The sequence below is a fragment of the Perna viridis genome, chromosome 1 (assembly GCF_037379345.1).
Source record: "Perna viridis isolate PV_CMFRI_1.1 ecotype Kerala chromosome 1, ASM3737934v1, whole genome shotgun sequence".
Taxonomy (NCBI): Eukaryota; Metazoa; Mollusca; class Bivalvia; order Mytilida; family Mytilidae; genus Perna; species Perna viridis.
The window spans coordinates 30,466,738-30,490,732 of record NC_142445.1 but is presented as its reverse complement, the minus strand read 5'-3'; the positions used below and the strand labels follow the sequence as shown (position 1 = coordinate 30,490,732).

Sequence of the window (23,995 nt, the reverse complement as noted above, 5' to 3'; positions counted from 1 at the left end):
ACCAATTACCAACCATCTCAAAACTTTATGAAAGAGCTATTTAATTTCAGATATGTGAATTTTTTTAAACCAGATTTAACATTTTCTTGTCTGCTTTTAGACCTGACTACAGTTGTCAAGATACTTTGATCAAAATTATTGAAGACTGGCGTAAATCTTTAGATAAAAATAAGTTCACTGCTGCTATACTAATGGATCTGTCAAAAGCGTTTGATTGTTTACCACATGATCTGCTCCTGCTGAAATTGAAAAGTTATGGTTTGTCTGAAAATGCCCTATCTTTATTAAATAGCTATCTTAAAAACAGGAAGCAGTGTGTTAAAATTGGTTCCATATGCAGTCCTTTTTTTGGACATCTATAAAGGGATTCCACAGGGATCAATCCTGGGACCTGTCCTTTTTAATATCTTTATTAACGATCTATTTCACTTTATTTCGAAAAGTGACTTATATAACTATGCTGATGAGAATACTTTATCATATAACAGCAATGTTCTACAAGATTTTGTAAATACTCTGGAACAGGAGAGTAGTATTTTAATCAAATGGTTCTCAGATAATCATATGCAAGCCAATCCTGACAAGTTTCAGGCTATTGCGATTGGCAGTAAGACTCAAAAAGAGGATGAAGTAAATCTACTTGGTATAACATTTGATTTTAAATAGAATTTTAATAGCCATATCTCTATTATATGTAAAAAGGCATCACAACAATTAAATGTATTAAAAATAATTGGAAATCATCTAAGTAAATTTGGTAAACTTACAATATATTATTCTTTTATACTGGCAAATTTCAACTATTGTGCATTACTATGGCATTTTTGTAATGAAAGCTGTACAAAAAAGTTAGAAAAGATTCAAGAAAGGGCTTTACGCTTTATTTATAATAATGATAAAAGTACATATGAATAGTTGTTAATAAAGTCTAAGATGCCATTCTTAAGAGATAGACGATTGAGATTTTTAGCCATACATGTATATAAAATAATAAACAAACTTACTCCTGTATACTTACATGGTATTATAACTGTTAAAGAAAGTTACTCTTTTAGGTAAACAAACTTGATGAACATACCAAGAGTAAACACAACCAGGTATGGCCTGCACTCTGTCAGCTATGGGGCAGCTAAACTGTGGAACCAACTTCCAAATGAATTAAGAGGGGACATGGGCCTTGATCAATTTAAAAGTTTGATAAATAAGTGGGGGGAAGGGATGTTCTAGTTTGGCTTACCCAACTGACAGATGCAACATCATCTCCTTAAAATCTTTCAATTTATTATTTTAATCTTGCTGGCATGATAATTTTAATGCTTTTAGCTGCTAGTAAAATCTGCTTTTAATTTTAGTCTGCATTGCTTTTATTATAGTGCTTTTTTATGTACTTGATTACTTGCATGTTATTTATAATTTGTATGTCATGTTGATTTCAGTTTATATGTATGTCTTGTGTTTTATTTATGTCGATTTTAAAAGCTCTACAGAGCTTATGTTTATTGTTTGATATATATCGACTTTAAATAAAGTTTACTTGACTTGACTTGAATAAAAGTTTGATGAAAATTATGAAGTAAATATTCACCTTCGTTGTTAAAAGATTCTTTTAACAAAGACAGAACTATTGATAATTGCAGAAATTTAAAAAAAAAATCAAGATGATAAAAGTGTCTAAAAATCAGCGGAGGACCCAGAGAGGGTGCAGGGGTTTGGTATATGTACAATTGACAAAATAAAGCAAATAAGTTACTTATCATGTGCAACATATTTTGGGAGACAGTCAATAAGGAATATTAATAAAATTTTACATGAAATTGATAAAAAGGAGCAAAAGTCTGACAAAAAACAACAATATATTTTGAGTTTTCCCCACGTTAGATTTTGTTGGACTTTTCTCGATTTTAATGGCCTGTCCTGCCTTTTTATTTCTTGAAAATTTCAATGCTTCCTTCCTTGTAATTTTTTTTCATTAACTACATTTTTTTTTATTTTGTTGATTATTTAGCTTAAATATCATACCTCAAACAAACTTTTATACATTAAAAAAGATAAAAATAGAATAAAAGATGAAATAATAAATAAAAATATGTTTATTTAGCACTTTTGCTTTCAGGTGACCTATATATATATATATGTTAAGTATCTTCATCTTTACAAAAGAAAGGTGAATGATATACAGCATGTATCGCGCTAGAACTCTAAAAAAAATTGGCTTTTGGAACAGGGTTATGTTGCTACAAGATTGAAGTCATCACTACAGAAGTTTTATGGTCGTCATCATGAACTCGTGGATCGGTATGCATGGTGTATCCATCTGCACCATGAAAACTGATTTATTCAACGGGTCATAGTTTTCCTTTCCTCGTTTGACTACCCCGGACTTGACTTTTTATGAGCAACTCGGCGAGTATTTCTAGAAAAGCAGAGGACGCTTACCTTACCGGTGCACCTGGTCCATGCTCCCAGTTTTTACTGGAGTCCGAGTTGCTCATTTGCTTTTGTTACTTTGTATATATGATTTTAGTTACTTTATGTTCTTTGTTGTGTATGTCTGTTTTCCATGTTGTCTTTGTCCCTAGATTGCATTCTTTTAATTACCGCTATAACCTTGGTTCCCTTGATTACTCTTATACTTTATTTTCATATGTTTTAGAAATCAGTTTTGTTTACTTGTTGCTACAAGATAAAGTAATGTTTCAACCTACAAATTTACGACATTTACGTTTGCCTTTAATACTCTCACAAAGTAAAAAAAAAAAGCTTCCACTCAGCAGCATCTTACTCACTATCGTTCTCCTACTCGAATCAATGAAACTTCTGCATGACACTTGCGTTTGCAGCATATTGAGCCTGGTTTTTATTCAATTAACCCTTTATTTGTTTATTTTAGTTCCAATTTTACGATTTTGTTCATTCACACTCAGTGACTTCATTTTTTTAAAAGTTAATCTTGTCTCTATATTATGTGCTGATAAACCATTGTAAGGTTAGGTCAAATGATGTGAACTATTACATATGGCGACGCAGTAGTTCTAAAGGTAAACAATAAACTATATTAATTTTTTAGAATTTATCTGTTCCACTCTTTAAAGTTTTGTTACATTTCAATTCTATAAATCTAATGGGATTAACTAATTATTTAATTCGTAAACTTTTTTTCGCTAGAACCTTGGTTCCCGTGATTACTCTTTCAATACAACTCCTACTAAGCTCTATATGAAAGTCGGTCGCCATGGTCTGTCATCGTAAATATTCTCCATCCTCAACAATCATCTCTTCTGTAACAAATCACTATAAGATTACAAAAAATGATGAAATTTTGAAACTTTTGAAAATACCTAATCACCCATTAAACAATGCATATCACATTTTTGTCATATACTTCAAACATTTTTTCGTAAAACAGGGGACCAAGTATGGTCCTTATAGTACCTTGGCTAGTGAGATAGTAAGCTTGGTATTAAAGAATAATCAATTAAGGGAACCAAGGTTATAGCGGTAATCATACATACAAAGAAAAAAGTAAATGAGCAACTCGTACTCGACTAAAAACTGGGAGCATGGACCAGGTGCACCGGTAGAGTAAGCGTCCTCTGCTTTTCTAGAAACACCCGCCGAGTTGCTCATAAAAAGTGTAGTCCGGGGCAGAGAAACGAGGAAAGGAAAACTAAAGAGGCCTCAGTATGGTACAAAATGTTAGTTCATAGCATACCAACTCTGTAAAACTGCCAGTTTGGACTCCAAGAACCAAGAAAAAAACTACATTTTTATCAGCATATTAAAACAATAGAAATATTTATGTGTTATCATTACGATATAGTATATAGTATCAAACAAGCCTGCCAAATTTCAGAGACTTAAGTAAAGTGAAACGTGATGTCAATGTATAGACATTTCTTAAAAAGAACCTTATATTCTAAATGAAAAGTCAATTTTGTTAATTAATACTCAAGTAAAATAAAAAAAAAAAGTTATAGAAGCTAAAGGGACACAAACTTTTTTCAAGAGTGCAATTTATTTATCATAATGAAAATTAAATCCTGCTTTGGCAGTTTTTACCATCTTTATTTCATTTGCCCCTTTTATGGAACTTTTCTTCCAAAATCAGAAAAAAGGAAGATTTTTAAAAGCCATTCCATTAACTTGTCAAAAGTTTTTTTTTCAGGATTGTTTCACTAAAGATAAGAGGGGCCACCATGATATTGTCAGTTCTTTTTATTGCATTTGTAATAAGTACAATTCATGGAATGGATTACTGTAAGTACATATTAAATGTTCCTATATGCAATGAATAAAGAGCATTTCGTCCGTTTTAACAAATGAATAATGAACATGAAATCGAATAAGGAACAAACACCAGCGTATTGTTTACGCATTGACAACAAGTAGAAAGGAATGAATTGATTTTAAAGCGAATGCATATATAAAAGCGAGTTTCAATTTAATTAAATTACATTGTATTTTTTTCAAAAGAAAGTATAGAAACAAATAGTACTTTAATTCGAGAAAAAAACACAATTTAAAGAAAGTAAAAAAGTTACCTCGTCATTTTTTTAGAAGAGGAACAAAATTTCAGGATCTTTCACGCATTTCACGTAGACTGAAAATCTATATATAATCACACGGAATTTTCTCACTAATATTGCTATTTTTTTCAGTTAGGTACATGTATATATTTAAAAATAAAAGGGCTTATCTAATAGCAAGAGTCCAACACTATGTCGATTGCTTGTCAGGATCTCCTTGTAGTTATTTTTAGCAAATTTGACTCTTGCTTTTTTTTTTGGATTACGAACAGTCCTCTAATATCATAGTCCTGCTGTTAGGACTCGGTATCAGGAATTAAGAAACTTTCATTTATCTTGAATCTTCTAAAGGAGTATGTTAAAAAATATATCAAAATAAGACCCAAACGAAAACTCTCTTTGGGAATTCGCTTGTTAAATATGCGTCTGCTTTGTAAACAAAGTTTTATTCATGTTCTTGCACGAGTTCCACTGAACCTGAAGACGAAAATTGAGTGAATTTAGAGAATTTAGGCAAATTATTAAAAAATAGGAACATACGACTCACATGTTGAACTCATTAATACGCAGTATTCACACAAAAAATATCTTTATTATTACAACTTCTGGCAAAATATTTTGTTGTTCCAAGCTTGTGCTCTACATTTTAGGATAAAAAAAACTACCCTTCACTTCTCATTTTCATACAAAATCCCTTAAAACTACATATAGAAGCAGTATTTGGTGATGTCATTAAGTATAAAAAAAAACAACTTATATTTTTTGCTAGGATTTGGATATTTTTAAACTTCACTTCAAAATATGTCTATAGGAAAATGAAAAAGTAAGTTAAAATATCGCAATAACACCTTTGTAGTATAGACTTATTTTATCGCAACATAACCCTGTTCCAAAAGCCTAATTGTAAATAAGGGAACTAAAATCCTAGCCGAAATCAAAAGAATATAATCCAGGGACAAAGACCAGACATGGAAAACAGACATATACAACAAAGAACATAAATATCTAAAATCATACATACAAAGTACCAAAAGTCAATGAGCAATTCGGATCCCACTAAAAACAGGAACATGGTGCGCCGGTAGGGTAACCGTCCTTTGCTTTTGTAGAAACGCCCGCCGAGTTGCTCATAAAAAAACAAGTCCGGAATAGACGAAAGAGGAAAGGAAACAATGATACTTTGAACAAATTAGTTTTCACCACGAGTTCATAATGACGACCATAAAACTTTTGTGTATATATATATATATAGAAAGGTCTGAAAAATTCCCAACGATGTTAGAACTGTCAAATTTGCGATGCAAATTTTTGGAAGTCCAGCGCCCTAGACCACTCGACCAGCTAGGCTATATATCAATTTGATCCGATGGAGCAGTGTAGCGAATAGAGTCGTCACATTCTGAGACGTTTGTGTGTATATATATATATATATATATATATATATATATATATATATATCCCTTTTCCAAAAGCCTAATTGTAAGAATTCTAGCATGATACAAAAAGTCTGTGTAGTTGTGATATGAAAGGGAAAAGGAAAGTTTACAATACGGAATGAAAAGTCATCGCGGTTGTCGTATAGTTTGGTCAATAGTTTTCCTTTACCTTTCCCTTTGATTTCTAAGTGTAGGTCTAGATATCCTGCTGACTTCACAGTGTCTGTAGTGGCCTTTTTCTCCAGTTTTTTTGGGGTAGATGCTGTGTATGAAAACCCCATAACTAGGATTTTTTAACGATAATATATAGCGGAAACGGAGAATAAAGGATCTAGCTTGGACCAGAGCAGCTATTCAGCCGCATAAAAGTGAAGGAATGGGTCAGCATGTAGTGCAACATAATTTGTTTCCATTGGAATGCCGATCGATTGTTGAAATACGCGTCCACCACACTGAACAAATCGATATAAAATTCCAGCATTTTTTGTTTTGCTTTTTTACAAAGTATGAGAAATCTACATATTTGTATTCATGTGTACCGTCTTTTTTTTTTTAGTAATAACGATGTATAATGTTTTTGAGTCGGGATTTTAAGTGAGTATGGGGAATATAAGTATAAAGAGTTGAAAAATCATTTTTTTAATAAATTTTATGCTATTGAATTTTGATAATAATCTTGAAATGAGGGTTTCCAGAAGATCTTCAAATTTTTAATAATCCACATTTAATTAATACCCCTACGAAAGTAATAAGTATAGTGGTAGGCCTGGAGACCCTCTTTGAAAGAAAGCTGTGAGTATAGAAGTTAAAAGTGTGAAAAAGGTTTCGTGGTACATTTGCTAGATCCAGCTACTAGCGTTGTTTGATTCTTGTAGAGTTTAGGAATCCAGTACATATTCGGCATATCATAATTATCGTCTTTGGTAGAGATACCAAAAGAGGATAGCACAGATTTAGTTATGGTTTTTCACCATCTCTTCTTTGGAGAGTTGGACAAAGTGTTGAATGATTCAATTTTGAATTTGTAGACTAGAATCTTTCACAACTGAGAAAACAAAAAAGATTTTTGACTATATTATTCTTGCATTGACAATTTGCTCAAAGTTGACCAATATTCAAATATACTGTCAAAGTTTGTACTTTTTTTGTCATTTTCTGGTCATATTTTTGGCACGGAAATGGTGTCCACCCCTGAGATATTTAGTGAATACATTTATTATTACAAACTTCATCATATGTGAAAATATAAAGTTGTTTCTTGGGTGTGGACATAGTTTTTTGGATGTAAATATGTCCACACAAACAACAACAACATTTACAATTCTCAGCAGTTTTTCTTGATAATGCAAATTTATGGCACCATTATGGCCTCATAACAATGAACTATTGCCACAAAATTTTATTTTTCTATATATTTGTGTTATGAACAAATTTTATGTTATAACAACATAGTTGATATTTTTATGCAATATTCATAGCTTCATGCCCCTACACCTTTGCAGTTAATGCAACAAAAGAGCATGGTTTACTAAAGCCCACTACATTTAGTTTATAAATACTCACGCAGTTGATTTCTAATAGGTGTTCTTCTACTATTTTAGGTAATTCAAAGATTGGCCTGTTATAATCTAGAGAAGTGACATTTTCCCTTTGGAAAGTGGGCTTACACTAGCCTTTTTAAAACATTTTGGAAAGATCTTAACTTAAGCTTCAATTAGTGATGGCGCGAAAATTTCTAAAAAAAAATAACTTAAAAGTTTAGTACCAATGTCATGCTACCCAGTTGATTTTGATTTTAAAATCTTTTATAACTTCAAAACCTCTTATTTGGAAATGACAAATTTTGTTTCAAAACTTGACTTTGAACCAATAAAAATGATAATTTATAAGGATACCTGTTTTCACACTTTACAAATAAGAACGCGTCTAACCATATAACGTCTTTTTAATAGAGTTACTATTTATATTACATATATTATTAAGATAATTTTAATGAATTCGCCATTCACTACCCACTCTTTGTGTTCGATTAATAGTCGTTACCAATGCCTTCGTAATTCGTTTCAAATTTTCCTTAAATCAATCTTCGATTTTCCTTAATTATGCATTATCAGTGCCTTTGGACCTGTAGCAGTACATTTACAATGTGTTGTTATTCATATTATTTGTTCGTTTTAACATAAAGTCGTTCTAAGATGGCAATATATCAAACAGAATGTTACTGAACTTCATATTTTTCAAATGTGTTAAAATACGTAAACAAAACATTTCTCAGATTTAAAACCAAAAGACTTTAGCTTCAAACACTTATGACTTTATTTTGAACTTGTAGATTTATTTGCATAACGAACAGAAACCATCGGAAAAACTTCACTATGTTATTTAAAATTAAACAAGGTGTTTTTGTTTACTGTCAACTGTATATGTTACATAAAATAAAAATTTAAAAAGTTTTTGTAATTCAACTCCACCAACCGGAGGCGCAAACCAAAGCCCACATCTGTTATGAATGGATTCCGACTGGTTGAATTATGAAATTTTCATAAGGGCTACAATACAAAATATTGAAATAGCCCGTCTGTGCTAGAAAGTGACGCACATCTCACGGTGATGAATATATATTAAATGATGAAGTACTAGTTATACATACTAAAGACACCGTTACTTTTGTAGTGTTCATGAATGATCCAGCCAATTGTGGAAGGTCTGTCTCATTATCCGACAGAACATACACAATATACAGCCGATCTTACGCCACAGATTATATCCCAGATTATAGATGTAACATTACCATTAACTCTGGATATGAAGGATCATTATATTCTATTCAAATTACAACTAAAGTAATTGACATAAATGATTGTGGTGTCCGACTGAGTATTTATGAGGGATCCCATACAGGAGGAGTTTCTTTGGTATGTTTTTTTATTAGCTGACACGATTTTTGGGCAAGGATTGTAGATTAAAATAATGCATTCTGTATATTATGAAATCCGCGTTTAAGGTAAATATTTTTTTATGAAATCGTTATGTCTAAACCCAACTTTAATTCCAATATGCCCAATGCATTAAAAAAACACAGGGACTTTATTTTAGGTCGGTCAGTTCTCGTATCTGATCAATACCAATTGTAATTCTTACGTACAAGTACGTGCTTCATGTCATTTGATTTGGTAATTTTTGTTTGAGTAATTTGATTTTCACAGGGAATGTAATGTCGTTTGTGTGTCTTTCGTAGATTATTGTTTGAAAAAATACAACATATTTCTAGATTTGAGTTTAAAATAAAATGAGTGAAAGTCTTATACTTGTGTCTTTTTTCACCTTTTCTATTAAAAACCAACTAAAACCTGTTTCAAAGAGAAAAGAATTCCTGAGCAACAATTTCGATGACACCTTTTTTAACATTTTTAAAACATATAATTTTCCGATATCTATAGAATGTACATATTTATCAAATTTGGTGTTAATGCTGCTGTTGGCATAGAATATACGTAAACATATAGAAAGGTCTGAAAAAAATTCCCAAAGATGTTAGAACGATGTCACAGCGGTACGAGTTCGAGTCCCGCTGAGGAAACGACTAAAAATTTGCATTGCAAATTTGACAGTTCTAACATCGTTGGGAATTTTTCAGACCTTTCTATACGTTTACGTATCTTCCCTGCATCAATTTGATCCGATGGAGCAGTGTAGCGAATAGAGTCGTCACATTCTGAGAAGTTTGTATAATATTGATTTGTTGTGACATGCATCATTAATTTGATCCTCTATCCTACATAATAACATCTAAATGAACTGTCTCGTACTGCCATACATCGTGTACTAAGTTACAGCCCTAGATAAATCCTACGAGGAGGAATGACTTGGCCAGCGAAAGCTATATTTTTATATAGCCTAGCTGGCCGAGTGGTCTAGAGCGCTGGACTTAGTGCAGGCGGTGTTGCCATAGAAGTCACAGTGGTACGAGTTCGAGTCCCGTGGAGGGAACGACTAAAATTTGCATCACAAATTTGACAGTTCCAACATCGTTGGGAATTTTTCAGACCTTTCGATACGTTTACGTATCTTCCCTGTATCAATTTTATCTGATGGAGCAGTGTAACGAATAGAGTCGTCACATTCTGAAACGTTTGAATATATATATATATCATGGAATGCACGGCCCATTAACGAAAACATCTAAGGACTTGTCAAAGAATAGCCTAAGAATTGTCCTTGTCTTAAGTCTGCATATTTTATGTATAGGTATATCCCAAGTCATCCAAATTTTAGGACAAGAATTAGTTTACTAGCTGAGGATGGTTTTACTTAGGAGATGCCTCATTGATTGATATGCCACTTGTGCGTGATCACTCATACAAATGTAAAGGCTTAAAGATATTTTCAAATAATTTAATATAACCATATTTACAAATAATGCTGTCGTCTTTATTTATAAAACGAACAAACGTTCTTTATACAGATATTAATTATATTCCTTTATTAAGGCGTAATCAAGGGAACCAAGGTTATAGCGGTAATCAAAAGAATGTAATCCAGGGACAAAGACCACTCCTGCACCTGCGTATTGAGTGTTCATATCACAACTCAATCGTTATGCCAGAGCTTGCCGAAACTACGCAGACTTTTTGTATCGCGCTCGAACTCTAACAAATAGGTTTCTGGAATAGGGTTATGTTGCTACAAGATTGAAGTCATCACTACAGAAGTTTTGTGGTCGTCATCATGAACTCGTGGATCATTATGGTGTATCCATCAGCACCATGAAAAGTGATTTATTCAACGGGTCATAGTTTTCCTTTCCTCGTTTGTCTACCCCGGACTTGACTTTTTATGAGCAACTCGGCGGGTGTTTCTAGAAAAGCGGAGGACGCTTACCCTACCGGTGCACCTGGTCCATGCTCCCAGTTTTCAGTGGAGTCCGAGTTGCTCATTTGCTTTTGTTACTTGTTATGTATGATTTTAGTTACTTCATGTTCTTTGTTGTGTATGTCTGTTTTCCTTGTCTGGTCTTTGTCCCTGGATTACATTCTTTTGATTACCGCTATAACCTTGGTTCCCTTGATTACTTTACAAGTATTTCATGCATTTTTGCTGGTTTTACTTTTTCTAGAAACAGTTTTCCTGCACCACAAAATTTACTGGAGTACTGTATTCTAAAGGTGGTACTATAACGCTTGAGCTTATCTTCCCAAAATTAATTTATATTCAAAGAAATGATTTTGACATCGAGGTTAAAGCTTATCGTAAGTATTTTTACAAAACTGAGTTAATAACGCTTACAAGTCCAGTTTGTATACATCTGATTAAACCAATTAAAATTCAAAACTGTCTTTTCTTTGATTGTTATATTGACAAATTAGTGCTTATTATGAACCGCAATTTCAGTGAATTATATATTACGTCTTCCTCATACAAGAATAGATATGTACAAAAGCATTGACATTGTTTAAAGGTAAATTGTACATGTATTTACATTTCAATTTCTCCCACTCGTGAAAGCAATCAGATAAATAGATTCTCTTTCAGTCTCGAGGGAATTACAATATTTCTCCACTCGAGATAGTTAAATCTAAAATTTAACTATCGAAAATGGAGTAATATTGTAATCCCCGAGACCATTGGAGGAGAATCTGTTTCGTCGTGACATCTGTAGAAAACTCGGAAATGTAAAAGAAAATTAATCACCGCCTTGTGGTTAAGTTACATGCATTTTGAATCACTGGCTAAGAATGGGAGAAATTCCAATAAAGACTATTAAAAAAAGACTTTCAAAATTAATTGGTTACAAGACACCGTTTTACGCACGTACTTTAAAGTAGGTCATAACTTTAAGATTGGCATCTTGCAATTTGTTTTATATTCAATAATCATCATAATAAATATATTACGTTCAAATGGGACCAAATATCACAATTACAAAATTATTGTTCTAAAAGGCTACTCTTAGGACGGCTAGTCACGTTAACTTTTGATGATTTATCACATAACAAAACACTGGAAAAGGGTGCTGTTGGTTAAATTTGTTTAAGAAGAAATGAATAAGTGACAACGTAACTGTTGTATTAAGTGTCAGTATCTGTAAGAATTAGGCACTTGGTGAAACATGGAATGAAAAAAAAACACCATTTTGAAAATTTAATTTGGCTATTTACAACATCAGAATCATCAAGGAAAAAGACAAGATCTTCCATATCATATTGGTGAACTGATTTACAACTTCATTGAAATACACTGAAAATGAAAGTGAACATTTCAAGGGCAGATAACTCTGTCAAAAACCTTTTCTTTTTAACATTATTTTGAAAACTTTCTGAGTAAGCACAGTGATCAAATAATGGTCTTTTCAAATAGAGTAAGCTTCATTGAATGAAATTTCATTGTCAGATAGGTGGGGTTTTGACATGCATGTTTCTGATTTTTCCCATTTTGCCTGTTTCTTAGAAAAACTTGCACTTAAATGCAAAAATACAAGTTATACATGTTTATAAAACGAAGAAAAATGCATACCGAAATAATATTTCGCAATACTGAAGCTATCAGCAGAGAAAATTCAAATACTTTATTGAGAGTATGACATTAAATGAAATAATGGTAACTGATTAGATATTTTCTTATATTGAAAAATAATGATAACTTGATTAAAAATATTAATGGGATGATTGCTCAGACCATTATACTGTCTGACTACAGGGTCATTTTAACTTTACAATGGACTTAATTGTCAATCGAGATATAGGAGCTTCGTTATACACTGACTTAATCCTACTGAGTGCATTAAATAACGAAGCTGACATTGATCGAAAAGTTCATCAAAGAGTTTCACCATAAACCACCCTTGAAAAATTATGCAGATATTCCGAACTGTGTACCTGTGTATGAATATTAGGCTGGTTTTTTTTATTCCACATCTTACATTATTTGTATCAACAGAGTTTTTTGTTCATTTCAGGAGGACTAGTTGGATGAATACTATAAATAAAAAAATGTGAATCTTCTTTAGACCGTTAACAATATCTTAGATAAGGTATTATTTATGAATTGAATGTTCTACCGGTCAACGCTTTTACACACAATTGAAACATCACAAATGAACATTCAATTCATAAAATAACATTTGATTTTCTCAATGTTACGCTGTTTTCAACCGAAGTAGCATGGGCGTGGCTTATATAAATGGCAAAATATGTTTGATCGACTCATGAAGCATCATTTATAAAGCCAATTATCTAATGAGATTATCGCTTTTTATGGCATTGTCTGTAAATATAATTATGACTAAATTAAAACAGGAAGGATATGGTGAAACGCAACAAATTCACCATCGTGTAACCCCAATGAAAATAGTAATTATTTATAAAGTTCACCAGAAGGTCTTCAATAAGTGTAAAGGGTTAGACGCAATGAGATCTATCTGTGGTTCTGTGGTCAAGTTTCCGTGTAAATCTGTTAAGCCATTTAGGAGTTATTGGCTCTTTTCGATTACATTCTTTTGATTACCGCTATAACCTTAGTTCCCTTGATTATTCTTTCGAAGTTTTCGCTATTTTTAATGTTATTTCTTTCATAAACCTTCTCTGACATTAACTAACCTATAAGAACCAAACTTGGTATGAATGTACCTAGGGATATTCTGCATAGAACTGAAATGTGGATTTTTGATTCGTCGAAAAACATGACCGCCTTTACTAAAAATAGAATATAGGGTCAGTTAAAAGTTTTTAATTGCATATATCTCAAAAACCGTTAGGTTAAGCAAAATTCTGACTTGGATAAGTTCAGCATGATGAGATCTATCTGTGGTCAAATTTTCGAGTTAATTAGTTAAGTCATGTTGGATTAAATGCCTTTTTATTACGTTTCTTTCGCTATTTCTATTGCCATTTCTTTAAAACTCCTTTGAAATTACATTACCCATTAGAATTAAACTTGGAATGAATGTTCCTTAGTATACTGTGCATAGAACTGATGTGAAAATTCTTTGGTCCGTCGAAAAAAACATGGCCGACGTCACAAACATAGAACATAGGGGCCAGTCAGAAGTTCGGCATATATTTCATAAACTGTTAGCTTTAGCTAATTTATTACATGGTATAAAAAGCTTAAGCATGATGGGATCTACTGTAAGTATTTTTGGTCAATTGTTGGGTGTCAATTTGTGAAGCCAAGCTGTTGCCCTTTTAACTTGATTTCACTATTTTCATGTAATTTCTTTCAAAAATCTTTTCAGAAACTTCTAGACAGAATTCAATGAAAAATGATATGATTGTTCCCTTGATATGAGCATTAGGAATTTTTAGCCAATAATAAACATGGCCACCTTTACAAAAATAGAATTTTGGAAATCAAACCAGGTGAGAGATTCAGGCCCTTAAGAGACTTCTAGTTAGCAAGGCCCATGACTTTCATTACATTTTATTTTCTTCACATTTTTAGTTTATCAGTTATCACATGTTGTATCTCCATGTAATAAATTGGATGATATTATATACATTAATGAAAAGTTGGTTTATATTAAGAAGATAAGTCGTTTGAACCATATACTAACACTCAAACGTTTTGAAAAAATATCCTTTAGTAGTTCATCTTTATTTCACGCTCACATTACAGGGAACAATCGTACTGCACTAGACAAAACAAGAACTATCTTTAAAAATAAAGATAATCGGTGCAGTAAAATTTGTCCTTTTTACTTATAATTTTCTACATTTCATACAGGAAATAACACATGACACACACAATTTTAGTTCCGATAGTTTTTTTTTCGAACGCAACGAAGTTATCAGTATTTGGCCAATTGGGAAACATAATTGCGATCATGGAATAGCGTCTATAAGGTCAAAGGGTAAAAAACGAAACTATACCGACTGCGTCGGAATAATTTGAGTTATTGGAGAATTTTTTAAATTTCTTGGTTTGATTGCAAGAATTAAAGTGAACAAATGTACATTGTAACGGATCGATTTTCTGAGTTTTTTCGAGGTATCTTATAGACGGTTTTGTTAATTGAATAGGACCAGAGTAAGGGAGCGGTCATTCTATATCTATGGGAGGGCTAGGATTATAGTTTTGATGCAGCCTTTTTTATTTCGAGAAAATGAGATCCTTGATTTTTGTGAATGTCTGTTTTCCATGTCTGGTATTTGTCCCCAGATTACCGCTATAACCTTGGTTCCCTTGATTACTCTTTGTAATAATTTATAGAGAGAGGGAAAAATCATTGTTTATTTTTAAATGCCTACAAGTGCAAGTTTCTTCAAAGTAAATTAAGTGTCATGAGTATTGTGTTAAAGGAGGAAGAAGAGTTGCCCCTGTCTTCTTAGTCATTATAGAAAACTGTTTGTTTGATGTTAACCCGTACAACAGATGATAGGACACAGATGATTTTTTTACTATTTGTATAATTTGTAATGTAAATCTTGTTGACTTATCATATAATTATGTTTGTTTCTCCCCACCTATTCATGGCATGTCCTATCACCATATTTATTGAAAGTGGGCCCCCCAAAATATTAGTCTATCTAGATATCTCGGAAACTCATCTTAAACCTTCAGTTATTTAAGTTATGGTTCTGCCTAAAAACCAGAGGGGATGATTCATCATATCTTATGATAATCAATGCAACTGTATGAATACATGTGTCAGGTATAGTTTTGATGCAGCCTTTTTTATTTCGAGAAAATGAGATCCTTGATTTTTAGCTCATATGGCCGAAGCCCAAGTAAGCTAGTGCCATCACTTGGCGTCCGTCGTCATCATCGTCGTTAACAATTTTTCAAAATTCTTCCCTGACGCTATTTGACCCATTTAAAATAAGCTTGGTATGGATATTCATTTAGGTATCCTGTATATAACTGATGTGGTGATTTTTTATCCGCCGAAAAGCATGGCCATGGTAACTAACAATAAAACTAATCATAGAGGTGGGACAGCAGTTGTTTTTCGCATTAATATAAAAAAACAGTTAGATTTAGCCATGATAAAAGTGTTCAGCATGAAAAGATCTATTTGTGGTGAACCTTTCGTTTTAATCTGTTAAGCCATGTTGGAGTTTTTCGACGTTTGTTTTTGGTATTTAATTTAATGTCATTTCTTTCCAAAATCGTCTCCTTTGACACTACTTGACCAATTGGAGCCAAACTTGATATGAATGTTTCTAGAGGTATCCTGCATAGAATTATGTTGAGATTTTTTATCCGTTTTTAACATGTCAGAAATACCATTTTAATTGTGAAAAAATGCAATCTGAATCTTCCAATCTGCTATGATTCTCCCGGAAATCAACAGAATGTAATCCAGGGACAAAGACCAGACGTAGAAAACAGGTACACAGAACAAACAACATAAAATAACCAAAATAATACGTACAAAACAACAAAAGTAAATGAGCAACTCCGACTCCACTTAAAACGGTTAGCATGGACCAGGTGCACCGGTAGGTAAAGTGTCCTCTGCTTTTCTAGAAACACCCGCCGATAAAAAGTCAATTCCATGGTACGAAAGAGGAAAGGAAAACTGACAATTAAACAAGCCGGTTCCGATGGTGCAGATGGATTTTGTATCAGCTATACAGTCAGCTTCATTACATTAGATTGTAGGGATAGGTTAGTGAGACGAGGATCTAAATCTGTTCCCATTGTAATGCCGGGCGTTGGTTAAAAACACATCCATCACACTGGATAAATATGTTGTTGATCAAATATTTCAGCATTTTTAAAAACATATTCTTCAGTATGTTTGGAAAATGCTTTGGAATCGGTTTTTACAAAGTATGAAGAATCTCTACCAAGTACTATATATCTGTTTCTAGGTAAACCGTCTTTTTGAAGTAACAACGATTTTACTGTTTTTGAGTTTTTGGGTGGGGAATAGAAGTATATAGAGTTGAAAAAATCATAGGTTTTAATGGTATTGTATGCTGATAATAATCTTGAATTGGAGGTTTCCAGAAGGTCTTTTGAATCTTTCAGGATACGCATTGAACTAATACCAATACGGGAGTAACAAGTGTCGTGGTAACTCATACATAAATTATGTGCGTGTGTAAGCTTTTATATGTGGAATTTAAGAGAAAACTACCGAGACAATGATCCTATGATTCAGTCTCGTGTGCATTTTGTAAATATACAATAGGGGGATGGGTTAGATCAAAGGAAGAAATTTAATTATTTTTGATAGTAGACTTCCTTGTTTCCTTATGTAAAAATAATAGAAATAATAAAAATCCATGTAGTAAATTATACATGATCTACGCACGTGTCTGGTGGCAAAGAAACATAAAATACGAGTCAAATTTGAGGTATTTGTATATGTTACCCATATATTATGAAGTATTGGCTCCTTGTGTTTCATGCTCATTTTTAAATCGTAACCTTTTCAAAACCAACCGCTGTTAGAGTTTTTGATGAACAGCAATGAAAGTAGAAATTAAAATTATATTTATAGTCTTTTATTTTTTATAGTCTTTAAAATAACAACGCGATATGGGTGAATGTCAGTAACCCTTCACATAAGCATTTAGCTTCCTGCTAAGCGCAGCAGCACCAAACCCATCCGCAGTTGCGACCGTGTTACTTGTTATTTCGGAAGTACAAAATTGTGAGAAAAATATTTAATTTTCAAAGTGTTTGTAATGTTGTGGTATATAGTATAAATTAGCATACCCTTTTCACTCAGCAATTAAATATGCTGTAATGTATACCCTTTTAGTTATATCACTCTACTTCCTTCTTTACAGTTTAATGTTAGTTTTAAAACTGGCCAAGCTTCGATATAATGAAAATGTCGCCAAATCAACCTCAATATGCGTGATATTTCTTCTTCTTTTGTATACTGCCCACATTCAACTTGCTACCCGCGGATATCGAGCACTGTTAAAAAAACATTACAAATAATACTGTCCAAAGTGTAATTTTTTTTTCATTTTCGTCACTTGAGCTTTGGACATCTCAAGTGACTTGGCCTTGGCGATGACCGGTGACAGTTTGTTCCAGTCTCCCGTCGTATTAGGAAAGAATGGCCACTTCAGTCAAGTAATATCATCAGAGCTGTAGTCAATGAGGCACACGGTTTTGGTAGATACCTAGCTTTTTAAGCTTTACTGTCACCTATCTCATATTCCTTCTGTAGCTTAACTGTTGCAAAGTGCAACAAAATGCAACGAATATCGGACACATCAGTACTTAATGAAGAATGATGTAAATGAGTATTTGCATAATGAAGTCCTTACATGTAACACTTCAGATACAAATCATAATTCCATAAATTAGGTAAGAAACCTAAGTTATTTATTCATTCAGTGTTGATCCACATTGGATGCTTTACACAATCTATATCTTCACCGCAATATTCTTGGGCATAAATTGTAAAGCTGTCCTATATTTTTATTGAGAATTCAACACTTGAGTAGCTTTGACGCATGATTATATATCCCTCGGATAAGGCCATATTCGTTATATTTTTAGTTTTACCAAATACTTTCATAACACGCATGATTAAACTGCTGTTTTTTTTCAATACTATACATGTCAATATTATTTTTTTCACTACAAATCTAACAATCTAACAATCTAACAATTGTAACAATTATTATTATTATCTATAAATCTCTTACTATACATCAAAATTAGTTTAAATGCATATTCATTAATGCACATAACTTTTTACAGATTTGAAATGGTCTGGGGCTGGCATGTCCGTTAACTGATAGTAGTCCTCATAGTTTGCACATTTTTGTAATTTCTTTATTTCTGTTGTAACAAGGGACACAGACCTTTTTGTACTGAAATTAAAGTGTGTTTCAGTGTGTAATATTTTTTCCACAGTAGCCAGATTTTAGAGGGGGAGGGTTATGATCACGCCAAAGTACATTATCCCTGCCTCATTTTTTTTTGCGCCAGTCCCTTGTCAGAAATTTCTGGCCTCTTTATGTCTTGTGTAGTTATTTTTATGTTACACTTAGTATATGAGGGCAACTCTTTCGTTGTACATTTTATATAATGATGTTTTGGGGCCAGCTGCAACCTTCCCTGTGATAAGAGGATTTCCTCGCCGTTCATTGAAGACTAATGGTTAGCCTTGGGCTGACATTTTTATGCTGGTGGGTTTTTTTTGTCTCTTTGAGATATCACCATTATTATTCTCGTTATGTGAACTGAAAAAAAAGGAAAATAGAAATTCAAAATGTGCAAGTTAACACGTGCAGCGATGTTTTCAAATTTCAACAAGAAAAAGAAAATAAGGAATATAACAAATGTCAACTCAGGATAAAATTAGTTATATATTAAAGCCATCATCGTCACTACAAGTAAATAAGCTGGGTTCCTTTGCTTTGTTGATTTTTTCCACACTTTTCACAAATGTAAAAAAATGATGTTACAAATAACAAATAACAAAAGTATGTACAATAAAATGACGTGAGAATACATTTTTATTCTATACTAACTCCAGACAAAAATTTTAGTTTATATGGATAGTGCTTCACAATGTTCAGCAAAGAAATTTGAAGTGGGGAAAACTCAGCAACAATTCTTGGGGGAGATGCATTTCAAACAAACCCAGGAACAACAAGAGAATGTATGATTACTCTTACCAATACTCGGTTTTGGGGAGATGAGACGGTTTCAGGTGGAAATAGTTCGTGCTTCAGTATATGATGTTGGCATTTAATTCCATATGTATGACGGTCCAGATAACACGGGAAATAGAATTGTAAGGCAAAGAAAAATAAAGGAGCTTTGGTTACCTTTACGGAAAGTATAATTGAACTTTTCCTTAGGACAACTTCTAACGTCATTCCCTGATTTCATGCATTGTCAATGAGCATGTTTGACAAATTACTAGTACAACACAACGGGCTGAACAAATTCAACAGGGTAACAAAGAATACAAAAAAAAAAAAAAAAACTTTTAGTCTAAAAATGAAAATTGGGTTGGATTTTTTATGAGATTGGAAACTACCGTATTTCCATTTGTTTTCTTATTTTTATTTTTATAAAAAAAAATTACAAATGTTTATATGGGTTATTTGTCATAGATTTCACCTGCTATAGCTAGGACGTAAAAGCACAATCAATCAATCAATCTGTGACAGACAGGCAAAAGCCTTCAATTGCTAGTATGTAACTCATCCAGAAGATGGCAAAATCTATTCGACATACATAATACATATGTAAATACTTATCTTTTTCTCCTTTTTTTCAGTTTACTATCTCTAAGGAATCACCAATAGACCAAACCAGGAAATACATGACATCAGGAGGATCAGCCACACTCTATCTTTCTAGGGGGTCCATTAATGATGCCAATTATCAGATTGAGCCCAGAGCAGTTGTTGTCCCAGGTAAGTTACTATAGTCCATGGGTCAAATACACCCCAGATGACCACAACTCCCCCTTTGTGGAATTCTTTTACTTTTTTATTATCTATAGAACGAGAATGGACCTGGTCACCAACTGGCAATTACTGCAATGTATGAAAAGTTAGCCTTAAAATATACCACTCAGTGAGTTTTGGATGTTTTGGATTCATCATCTATTACATCTCATCGATAAAATTCCAATTAGTCTATCGCAAACTATTTCCTAGAGTTTCTGCTTTCAAATGAGTATAAACATTATAACATTTATAAATGTCTGGAGGCAGTAAAGCTGGAAAAAACAACCCCTTAACGAAATACATTTTGTACCATTAGGTTTTAAAACTCGTAAAACAAAATGAAAAATATGTTAACTACAATTAATACATTAGTTTAATATAGAATTTCATTTTCATATAGTTTTGCGTTTGAAAATGGATAAAATTTCAGATCATAGAAACTCGCTCATTTCTCTGTTCGTAGCGATGGTAATTCAAATAATTACTTAAAATCAATGGTGTCTTACTTTTATCATAAAATCGCATATCGTCATTCAAAAAAATGTAGTTTTCATACATTAGAATTTTTTCGATTCCTGACATATGCGTATATCAACTCAAGCGAGAGAGTTATTGAATAATTTCTAAGCATTTAATACAAATTTTATTTTGTAAACACACTACCACCCAATAGTGATTAGCAAGTATCAAGATACTGAGGTTGTATTTATCTTTTGAAAGTTACATTCCTTATTTAATCTACTTAGTTCTTATCTTGACGTTCTAAAACGAGACTTGTACCACAAAATATTAGTAAGTGTTGAGAAGAAAGCAGAAATATTTCTTATTTTTCATTTAAATAACTAAGTTTTTTCGTATTTGTTTTTGTTTTTTGTTGCTGTTTTTTTTTTTTTTTTGTTTTGTTTTTTTTTTTGTTTTGTTTTTTTTTTTTTTTTTTGGGTGGGGGGGGGGGACGTATGACCACATAAAATGAAATACTTGTGCATTCACTGTGAAACGAGATAAGTGGCGAATTCAATCTTCATCAGGATTAATGTTTCTAATTTTTGAACAGGTTATTCAAAATAATTCATAACAAGTGTAAATTTACCCAGACCTAGTTGTTGAGTATAAACTGTTAAAAATGTAGAATTCCTTATGATTTCATTTCTAATGGATGACATTCCAATTATAAATAATAATGATACGTATTCAAAATGTTATGTCGTTAGATCGACGAGTGTGGACTAATTGACCTTGATGGCGTCATAGTTCCAAGCCAAATTATACAAAATATCTTGGTTTGCTCAAAGAGAACAAGCCAACCAGAAATCTTGTTACAAGTCAAATTATTTAAATATTAATGGAATATCTTTTGTAGGTGATGATCATAACACAAAAACCTTTCTACCAGACACATCAGGTGGCTCCAGTTTATCCACTCTGGCAATACCAACGACTTTCATTTTAATCAATTTTTCAAATTAATCATCATTCATTCTGGTGTTAAAGGATATGTTTCCCAACAACTTTTTTTGTTGTTTGCTATAACAAGTATTTCTCTGTGAAAATTGGTCAGTCAATGAAACATGGTTAAAAACAACAACAAATCTTTGGCAGGTTGATTTTACGAATGGTTCCATCCTTTTTTAAGAAAAAAAATATTTTCTGTATCTTTACTGTGAAATGAGTTAAATTTCACTGAAAAGCATTAAATATGAAGGGCAGGCATTAACAGAAATCATATTTTTATTTCCCTGGCTAATGTGAATTTATATGCAGTTTAATTGCCTTTCATTTCTGGAATTGCATTATTATTATATATATTATTATACTTACTCTGCTGAATTCCTCTTTTATTTCATGAAAAACTTATGTATGTAATTGATATTATTCAATTATAACAAGATATATTTATTTTCTTGCACAGTTTATATACAGAATTAGAACTTGTATTAGAAAACTTTCATTACGGTCACTTCTTTCGGTTTATAAATGTGTAGGTGTTGGGTTTTGTAGCAATTTATTTATGTGCTATGTTCATAATCATATGCAATGTTTTGTATTCGTGCATTACCTTGCCTTTGGGTTGATAACAGTAAGGAAACATACTAAAAATGGAAGAAATCTAAAAGAAAGTTCTTTTTTTATTTTCAATACACAGAAAATTATTTCAGTCGCATAATTTGTGAGAAAAGTAACAGAAGCGGCGATGAAAAGTGATTTATTTCATTTTCCAAAAAAAAACAGTAAAAAGAATACAGATTAATTTTTGTATTGAATTGATTTCATAATCATATGTGATGTTTTGTTATATGGAAATTTGTGCATTACCTTACCTTTGTGTTGATATCATGTAGTTTTTATTATTTTTTTTTTAACTTTTTAGCCTCTTTTCCGTCAGAATCTTTTTAATATCACTTCCTTTTAAACTAGAATTTTTAAAGTTTGTTAAACTCCCAGTTTTATTTTTAAATACAGCTTTCTCTTGATTTTTTAACTGAACATTTTTAAGAGTTTTATTCAAATTTTAAATCGTCTTTCATAATACGTTTAAGAATGGTATCAATATATTTCTATTGGTTTATAAGCCATGTGTATTTTATTTTTATATTGATCGTGAGACGTAAATATTAAACAATCATATATTAACAGTCTATATAAAAATATGAATTTGAAAGATTAATGTAATGTTACTATAACTACCGCTAATTTCTAAAATCAATATTTAAAATGATTGAAACACAAATGATTGGTAATACTCAGATAAAAACTATCTTCGAAAAAACACGGCAGGAAAACATATTTAAAAACATGTAAGAAATCCAAAAACGGGTTCTGTTTAATTTCAATACGTAGCGAACTATTTTAAACAATGAAAGTCACATAATTTGTGAGACATGTAACAGAAGCGGCGATGAAAAGTGATTTATTTCATTTTTTTTTTTAAGTAAAAAGAATGCAGAGATTATTTTTGTACTGAGTTGATATCGTTTATCATGTTATTTAGCGTTAAGGCGTCTTTATTTCATATTTTGGTATCAGAGGGTTGAGAAAGTTCAAACCATTGTAGACACATCGCAAAAAATGCTCGGAAATGGCACTGGAACTAGATGAAAAGGTCATATCTTCTTCAAATATCTTTTCAGAAAATAGTGATACCTTTAAATTCTCTACAAACAATTAAATGTGTAGGCTAGACTTAATTTCCCAAGTCAAAATGTTTCAAAGAAACCATTCTTAACTATTGTTGCGAAATTATGTCATGTTTTGATTTTTTTCCTTCCTTTCGTGGAACACAAATTTAGTTTCTAACGGAGAATACCATGCCATGTCGGGTAGTTCTCTCGATCTGCAAAATTTGCCTTCCCACTTACTTAATTAAAATGTATATTAAAAAGTACCGCGGTGTCACACACGTCATTTGTTTAGGTTTCAGTTAAATGTTTGCCAATTATAAGAATTGGTTAAGTAAAAAAGTCAATTAGCTACGAAAATAAATCTATGTAAAAATATCTTCGAACGAAGGTGTGAGGGCAAAAGACTTAAAATATTTAATATATGAGATGAAATTGATGTATAGACGAAAATCGGCCCTGATCTTAAATTTTCAAAAAATATGTTTTTGAGTAAAATTTAGAAGTTTTATACCTGGGGGATCTTATATGGTGCC

General features: G+C 32.1%; 1 protein-coding gene across 3 annotated transcripts; it reads left to right on the top strand.

The window, feature by feature from the left end:
- The first annotated feature begins 2,990 nt into the window (after positions 1-2,990).
- Positions 2,991-23,933, top strand: LOC148628312 (uncharacterized). Of its 3 annotated transcripts, none has more exons than XM_088586026.1 (7): positions 2,991-3,038; positions 4,166-4,257; positions 8,636-8,877; positions 11,085-11,211; positions 19,429-19,541; positions 20,169-20,307; positions 21,704-23,933. In XM_088586026.1, exons 2-7 carry the CDS (start codon positions 4,197-4,199, stop codon positions 21,808-21,810), a joined length of 789 nt encoding a protein of 262 aa, XP_088442152.1. In that variant the 5' UTR covers positions 2,991-3,038; positions 4,166-4,196; the 3' UTR covers positions 21,811-23,933. The 3 variants fall into 3 exon arrangements, with proteins under 3 accessions (XP_088442152.1, XP_088442136.1, XP_088442144.1); XM_088586010.1 differs by having other exon boundaries at positions 11,079-11,211; positions 21,704-23,926; XM_088586018.1 differs by having other exon boundaries at positions 3,007-3,038; positions 4,155-4,257; positions 11,079-11,211; positions 21,704-23,927.
- The last annotated feature ends 62 nt before the right edge of the window (positions 23,934-23,995 follow it).